Here is an 8,310-nt window from a genome sequence, read left to right as displayed (position 1 = left end):
TCTAATACCAGCTACTTGAGAGGCTGAGGCAGGAGAATGGCTTGAACCTGGAAGGCAGAGGTTGCAGTGAGCTGAGATCACACCATTGCGCTCCAGCCTGGGCAACAAGAGCGAAACTCAGTCTCAAAAAAAAAAAAAAGAATGAGTATGAATAGATCTCAGTCTTGACAATCAAGGATCATATTAAGATGTATCCCGCTCTATCTAAAACTTACGGTGTTTGTAATCCTTGAATGATCTGAACCTGACAGAAGAGTATTTTTTCATATTGAGTGTTTAGGTCATTGGATTAAAGAGTGTTGCCGGAAACTTGGAGTTTTTCTTTCTTTCTTTGCAGTTGACTAATCTCCTTCAGAATCAAGCATTGAAAGGAAAAGTTGCTGGAGCACTCCTGAGAGCAATCTTCAAAGGTAATAATAATTAATGTCACTTCTATCTATCTCCTGCGTTCCTTGGTAGATTTGTTGAGTTTTGATACATTTCTTACTGTTTGAAGCCCCACTGGAACATTTTCCATGTTTTGAGGATTCCACAGAATCAACTATAGCAGCAGTTTCCTCACTAGTGGACTTAAATAATTTTACTGAAGGGAGTTGAAGTGGTTACCTGAGATTGTATTGCTGATTTTGGGGCCTGTAATTACAGAATGTGCTTTTCATAAAATCTGCTTTGATTTACTTGTGCTTTTAAAATTGTGGAGAAGAGAACAGCAATGTTTAATACATAAACTATGCTTAACAAGGAGCAAGTGACCTGTGGGGTTTAATGAAATGGGATATCTTAAGGTGCCTTATGTAGAGATTCTTCATGCCCATTGACTGACGTATTTGTTTTCCTGTCTTGAACAAGGGCTAGTTTAAGTTGTTGCAGATTGTGACTCAAAGTGGTCTTATAAATTCTGGTAGTATAAAATTGTACAAGGCAAAAATTAAAAGTGTCTTTGGACTCTTAATTAGGTATGTTAACTTGGTTTATTTTTCCTCCCCCAAGTTAATTAGATCTCTGCTGCAAGGGTACAAAAACACATCTTCCTATTCATGAAAGAACTTTCAAGATTGCTTGAGTCAACCTGTATGGAAACTTGCTAATATTTTCTAGAAATATCAGAGAAAAGGAAATAATGAAAGATCAGTAGCAGCTGCCTATGTACACTACTTAGTGGAAGAGCAATTCTGTGGCTTTTCATATATTCAGAGTTGTGTATCCATTACCACAATTGGTTTTAAAACAATTTCATTACCCCTAAAAGAAAGTTTGCATCTCTTAAGATGTCACCTCTTCAAACACCTAGTTTATTCCAGTCCTAAGAAACCATGAATCTACTTTTTATCTCTACGGATTTGTCTGTTATGGATATTTCATTTAGTGGAATCGTCCTATATATGGTCCTTTGTGACCGACTTCTTTCATTTAACATGATGTTACAAAAGTTCCTCTATGTTGAAATATATATCAGTACTTTGTTTATTTTACTGCTGATGTCTAGGCTCTGTATTTTGTTATAGCTTATGCTTTTGCTGTCATATCTCAGAAAATATTGCTTAATTCAACATCACAAGATTTATACCTATCTTTTCTTCTAAAAGTTTTATAAGGCCAGGTGCAGTGGCTCTTGTTTGTAATCTTAGCACTTTGGGAGGCTGAGGTGGGAGGATTGCTTGAGCTTAGATGGAGTTTGAGAGCAGCCTGGGCAAAAGGCCCCATCTCTACAAAAAATTTTAAAAATTAGCTGGGCATTGTGGCACGGCCTTGTGCCCCTAGCTACTCAGAAGGCTGAAGTGGAAGGATCGCTTGAGCCAGAAAGCTTGAGGCTATAGCAACAGAGTGAGACACTGTCTCAAAAAAAAAAAAAAAGCAAAAGTAAAAATTTTATAGATTTACCTCATACATATAGTTCATTGGATCCATTTTGAGTTAGTTTTTGTATTTGGTATGAGGTAGGGGTCCAACTTCATTCCTTCCCCGTTTGGCACCCTTATCAAAAACCAATTGCAGGTAAATGAGGTGGTTTATATCTGGGCTTTCGGTACTGTTCCTTTGATCTGTACGTCTCTCCTTATTTCAGTGCCACACAGTCTTGATTACTATAGCTTTGTATTAAGTTTTGCAGTCAGGAAGTGTGAATTCTTCAAACTTGTTTTTATCTTTCGGGATTGTTTTGGCTATTGTAGGTCTTTTATATTTTCTTATAAATTTTAAGAAAAGCTTATGACTTCTGCAAAAAGGAGGCTGGGGTTTTGGTAAGGATTGTGTTGAATCTATACACGAATTTGAGAAGTGTTGCTATCTTAAGGTAAGTCTTACATTCCATGAACATGTAATGTCTTTCCATTTATTTAGGTCCTGTTTAATTTTGTTTTACAGTATTTTATGCTTTTCAGAGTACAGGTCTTGTGCTTCTTTTGTTAACTGTATTCCTAAGTACTTTATTCCTTTTAATGCTTTTGAAACAAAATTGTTTTCTTAATTCAGTCTTGTAATAGTTCATTGGTAGTGCAAAGAACTGCAATTTTTTTTTTTTTTTTTTTTTGAGACAGAGTCTCGCTTTATTGTCAGGCTGGTGTGCAGTGGTGCAATCCCAGCTCACTACAACTTCTGTTTTCTGATTTCAAGGAATTCTCCTGCCTCAGCCTCCCGAGTAGCTGGGACAGCAGGCATGCACCACCACGCCCGGCTAAGTTTTTGTACTTTTAGTAGAGATGGGGTTTCACCATTTGGGGCAGGATGGTCTTGATCTCCTGACCTTGTGATCTGCCCACCTTGGCCTCCCAAAGTGCTGGGATTACAGGCATGAGCCACCGCACCCGGCAGAACTGCAATTTTTGTATATTGAACTCATATCTTGCAACCTTCTGTACTTAGTAGCTCTAATTGTTTCATTTTTGTGGATTCCTTAGGGTTTTCTATATACAGGATAATGTCATCTGTGAAGAGAGGATAGTTTTACTTCTTTTCCAGTCTAGATAACTTTTATTTTTATTTTTACATATTTGTCCTGGTTGGAACCAGCGGTACAGATGGAAGGGGTGAAGTAGACACCCTTGTCTTGTTCCTGATCTTAGAAGAGAGCTTCCCATTGAGTATGATGTTAGCTGTAGTTTTTCTTTCTTCTTTTTTTTTTTCATGGGGGATGGAGTCTCGCTCTTGTTGACCAGGCTGGAGTGCAATGGCAGGATCTCGGCTCACCGCAACCTCTACCTCCCAGGTTCAAGCAATTCTCCTGCCTCAGCCTCCTGAGTAGCTGGGATTACAGGCATGCAGTACCATGCCTGGCTAATTTTTTTGTATTTTTAGTAGAGATGGGGTTTCTCCATGTTGGTCAGGCTGGTCTCAGACTCCTGACCTCAGATGATCTGCCCACCTCAGTCTCCCAGACTGCTGGGATTACAGGCGTGAGCCACAGTGCCTGGCTAGCAGTAATTTTTCATAGGTGCACTTTGTCAGGTTGAGGAACTTCCCTTTGATTCCTCATTTGTTCAATGTTTTATCATGAAAGAGTATTGGGTTTCTGAAATTCTTTCCCCCCGCCCCATCAACTCTGTGTCCCCCTGCATTCACAATACAGACCAGGCACAGGGCCTGGGTAGAGGTGTATATCAGGTAAGTTTACTCTGTCTCCTCTTTCTAGGCAGTCAGTGTAAGAACACAGCCAGTGGTAAGCACCAGGAGCCTCAGATGCTTTTTCTGCATCTACTGAGATGATCATGTGGTGTATTCTTGATTTTATTTATTTACTTATTCTTTCTTTATTCATTTGTTATTCTATTTATATGGTATATTTCATTGATTTTCATACATTAAACTGATCCTGCTCAGTTGTGGTATATAATCTTTTTTAAATGTTGCTGGATTCACTTTTGCTTTTTTGCATGGTGTATAATCCTTTTTAAATATTGGATTCTAGTATTTTGCTGAGGCTTTTTGCATCTGTATTCACAAGGGTTAATGATCTGTAGTTTTCTTATGTCTTTGTCTAGTTTTGATTTGAGGATAATATTGGCCTCATAAGATGAGTTAGGAAGTATTCCCTTGTCTTCTGTTTTTTTGGAAGAGTGTGAAGAATTGGTGTTAATTCTTTTTTAAACATTTAGTGACTTCACCCTTGAAGCCATCTGGGTTTTCCTTTGTGTGAAGTGTTTTGATTACTAATTCAATCTCTATCTGGTCTGTTGAAATTTTGTTTCTTCTTGAGTTGATTTTGATAATTTGTGTCATTTTAGAAATTTGTTTCAGGCCAGGAGTGGTGGCTCACTTGGGGCCAGGAGTTCACCTGTAAGCTCAGAACTTTGGGAAGCTGAGGCAGACGGATCACATGAGGTCAGGAGTTTGAGACAAGCCTGGCCAACATGGCGAAATGCTGTCTCTACCAGAAATACAAAAAATTAGCCAGGTGTGGTGGTGCATGCCTGTAGTCCCAGCTACTCCAGAGGCTAAGCCATAAGAATCGCTTGAACCCAAGAGGCAGAGGTTGCAGTGAGCCGAGATTGTTCCACTGCCCTCTAGTCTAGGCAACAGAGCAAGACTCTTTCTTAAAAAAAGAAAATTGTCCATTTCATATAGATTATCTAATTTATTGTTCTTTCTTTTTTTTTTTTTTTTGAGACGGAGTTTCGCTCTTGTTACCCAGGCTGCTGGAGTGCAATGGCGCGATCTCGGCTCACCGCAACTTCCGCCTCCTGGGTTCAGGCAATTCTCCTGCCTCAGCCTCCTGAGTAGCTGGGATTACAGGCACGCGCCACCATGCCCAGCTAATTTTTTGTATTTTTAGTAGAGACGGGGTTTCACCGTGTTGACCAGGATGGTCTCGATCTCTTGACCTCGTGATCCACCCGCCTCGGCCTCCCAAAGTGCTGGGATTACAGGCTTGAGCCACCGCGCCCGGCCAATTTATTGTTCTATAATTGTTTTTTGTATTCCTTTATAATCCTTTTTGTTTCTCTAAGGTTAGTAGCAATTTCCCTCTTTCATTCATGTTATTAGTAATTTAAGTCATTTTCCTTTTCTTTGTCAGCCTAGCTAAAGATTTTTTTTTTTTTTTTGAGACGGAGCCTTGCTCTTGTTGCCCAGGCTGGAGTACAATGGTGTGATCTTGGCTCACTGCAACCTCTACCTCCAGGGTTCAGGCATTCTCCTGCCTTAACCTCCTGAGTAGCTGAGGTTATAGGTGTGCACCACCACGCCTGGCTGATTTTTGTATTTTTAGTAGAGATGGGGTTTCACCATTTTGTTCGGACTGGTCTCATACTCCTAACCTCGTGATCCACCCACCTCTGCCTCCCTAAGTGCTGGGATTACGGGCGTGAGCCACTGCGCCTGGCCAACATTTTTCAATTTTGTTAATCTTTTTAAAGAACCAACTCTTGGTTGCCTTGCTTTTCTCTGTTGTTAGACTCTATTTTACGTAGGTCCACTCTAACCTTTATATTCCTTTTACTAGCTTTGGGTTTAGTTTAATTGTTGTTTTATAGGTTCTTACGGTAGATTAGGTCATTGTACTCTGAATGAAGAGACACCCCCCCCCCCAAACTGGCTTCGTGTGAGCACATGGCTGTTTATTCACCCGGATGCGAGTGGGCTGAGTCAAAAAGAGAGTCAGCAGAGGGTGGTGGATTAGGAGTTGGTTTTATAGGTTTGGGGTAAGCAGTGGAAGTCACAGTTCAGTGCAGTTTTTTGCAAGCTGAGAGGGGGTCGTAGGGTCTGGAGTCATGAGGTTGAGCAAGGTCGGTTACAAAGTCCCATGGCGTTGTCTATTGAGGCCGGAATAAGAAACAATAGAAGAGTGTCCCAAGTTAGTTAGGTGTTACAGGGGTTAATTTTCTTCCAGGAACTCATCTGGGATATATGTGCAGGTCACAGAGGTTACCATGCTGTTCATGGTGCAATCAGTTGGCCTAAAAGACCTTATAGTCGTTGCTTTGAGATAATTCTCTTTTTTTTAATATAAGGCATTTATAAAAATAAATTTTCTTGTATGCACTGCTTTAGCTGCATCTGGTAACATTTGGCATGCCGTGTTTTTTTGCTTTTGGTCATCTCAAGGTATTTTCTAATTTCCCTGTAGTTATTTGATTCATTGGTTGGTTAAGATTGTCTTTTTCCACAGTTAATCCCCCAGATTTCCTTTTGTTATTGGTTTCTACTTTCATTTCGCAGCAGTTATAGAATATATATGGTATGATTACAGTCCTTTTAAATTTATCAAGAATTGTTTTAAAGGCTAATATGTGGTTTATCCTGGAGAATGTTCCATGTGCACTTGAGTATTCTGCTGTTGTTGGATGGAGTGTTCTACAGATGTCTTTAAGGTCTAGTGTGTTCAAGTTTTCCAGAACAACAGTGGAAGTTGTTGATCTTCTGTCTGTTGCTGTATTCGTTATTAAAAGTGGGACATGGAAGTTTCTAATGATTATTGTTGAATTGTCTGTTTTTTCCTTCAATTCTGTCAGTGTTTGTTTGGTGTATTTTGGAGCTTTTTTGAGTGCATACATGTTTATAATTATTAAGTCCTAATGAAGGATTAATCTTTTTATCATTGTAAAATATCCTTCCTTCTTTGTCTCAATAACAATTTTAGTCTTTTTTTTTTTTTTAAAGACACAGTCTTGCTCTATCGCCCAGACTGGTGTGCAGTGGTGCAATCTGCTCACTACAACCTTGAACTCGGGGGCTCAAGCAGTCCTCCCACTTCAGCACCCCAGGTAGCTAGGAGTTAAGGCGTGCACCGCCATGTCTGGCTAATTTTTTTATTTTTGTAGAGATGGGGTCTCACTATGTTGCTCAGGCTGGTCTTGAACTCTTGGTGTTCACAGACTGCTTTTTTTGATATTAGTATAGCCATTCAGGCATTCTTTGGCTACTGTTTACATGGCATTATTTTTTTCCATCCTTTTATCTTTCACTTATTTCTGTCTTTGCATTTAAATTGTGTCTCTGGTAGACAGTGTGGTGGGCAAGGTCCTTGGCACCCCAGAGATGCACTGAAAAATCAACTCACAGTAAAGCAGGTTAGTAAGAGAAAAGGCATACAAATTTGTTTAACTGTGTGCATGGGGAGAATTGCAGTGTGACTGCCCAGTATCTCAGTGGGGCCCAGAAGCTTGTATACCATCTTAAAGTTATAAAAAGAATGGGGACTTGTATCCTGGCAAATAGGTTATAGGAGAGGGAGAAGAGGAATTCTGTTGAGCAATAAATGGTGACTAGGAAGATTGACTGGATCAAGTCAGAAATTAACATGTAAATAGTTCTCTTTGGAATTTAAATGAACCTTGGGGATAATCATTATCTTGGAAAAGTGTCTGTTCATGTGTGGTACATTTTTCTTTCCAATAATGGCAAATGAGATGATAGGGAGGAAAGCAAGAATAATTGTTCTCCTTGGTGGGTCAGTCCTGTCTTTATATAGAGAAGGGAATGTCTCTTCCAGGGCTTGTTGAACTCTGAGGATTTTTAATTCAAAATACTTGTATTAGGGAGCCATATTTTGGGGTGAAATTTCCTGTGGTCCTTCAACAACATGTAGTAGGATTTTTAAAAAATTCTGGTGGGGTGTGGTGGCTCACGCCTGTAATTCCGCACCTTGGGAAGCTGGGGCGGCAAATCACCTGAGGTCAGGAGTTCAAGACCAGCCTGGCTAACACAGCGAAACCCCATCTCTACTAAAAATACAAGAATTAATTAGCTGGATATGGTGGTGGGCGCCTGTAATCCCAGCCACTCAGGAGGCTGAGGCAGGAGAATCTCTTGAACCCAGGAGATAGAGGTTGGAGTGAGCTGAGATTGTGCCACTGCACTCCAAACTGGGTGACAAAGCAAGGCTCCATCTGAAAAAAAAAAAAATTCTGCTAATCTTTGCTTTTAGATTAGTGTCTAATCCCTTTACATTTTCTTATTTACCTGTCAATCTTGTAAGACTTCTTCCCTTGTTTCCGTACCCCTGTTTAAAATAATCAGGTTCCCCCTGCTCTGAGGAAGATGGAACACTTAGGAGACATAAAATATACACTTACTGTATCCAGTTGGTGGAATCAGGGGACTTGCAGAAAGAAACAGCATCTGAGATCGTAGGATTACTGATGCTGGAGGTAAGATGTCAAACTAAAACTTATATTTGGGGGTAGATTTTTGGGGGTTTGTAATTTGTTGAGGAAAGGAAAACTTAAGTGCCCAACCTAGCATAGTTCCTATTTATGAGTAAGAGCTGTTGCTAAAAAAAAAAAAAAAAAAAAAAAAGCAGGCCGGGCACAGTGGCTCCCACCTGTAATCCCAGCACTTTTTGAGGCTGAGGTGGGTGGATCACTTGCGCTTAGG

At 40.1% G+C, this 8,310-nt stretch overlaps 1 protein-coding gene and 1 non-coding gene across 2 annotated transcripts in view; one reads left to right on the top strand and one right to left on the bottom strand.

Moving 5' to 3' along the window:
* Positions 1-8,310, top strand: part of FANCI (FA complementation group I) — a 73,085-nt gene that overhangs the window by 11,787 nt on the left and 52,988 nt on the right. Inside the window, exons 3-4 of the mRNA XM_017517590.2 lie at positions 338-410; positions 7,954-8,091. Of these exons, the coding sequence (XP_017373079.2) occupies positions 338-410; positions 7,954-8,091 (211 nt within the window). The remainder of the gene's footprint in view (positions 1-337; positions 411-7,953; positions 8,092-8,310) is intronic.
* LOC119469659 lies at positions 3,539-3,672 on the bottom strand. The gene has a single exon (XR_005198494.1). It is a non-coding gene; the product is annotated as a small nucleolar RNA SNORA51 (small nucleolar RNA).

Source organism: Cebus imitator, unplaced genomic scaffold (assembly GCF_001604975.1).
Source record: "Cebus imitator isolate Cc_AM_T3 unplaced genomic scaffold, Cebus_imitator-1.0 Scaffold19, whole genome shotgun sequence".
In the NCBI taxonomy this organism is placed as follows: domain Eukaryota; kingdom Metazoa; phylum Chordata; class Mammalia; order Primates; family Cebidae; genus Cebus; species Cebus imitator.
This window is presented reverse-complemented; position numbering and strand designations above follow the sequence as displayed.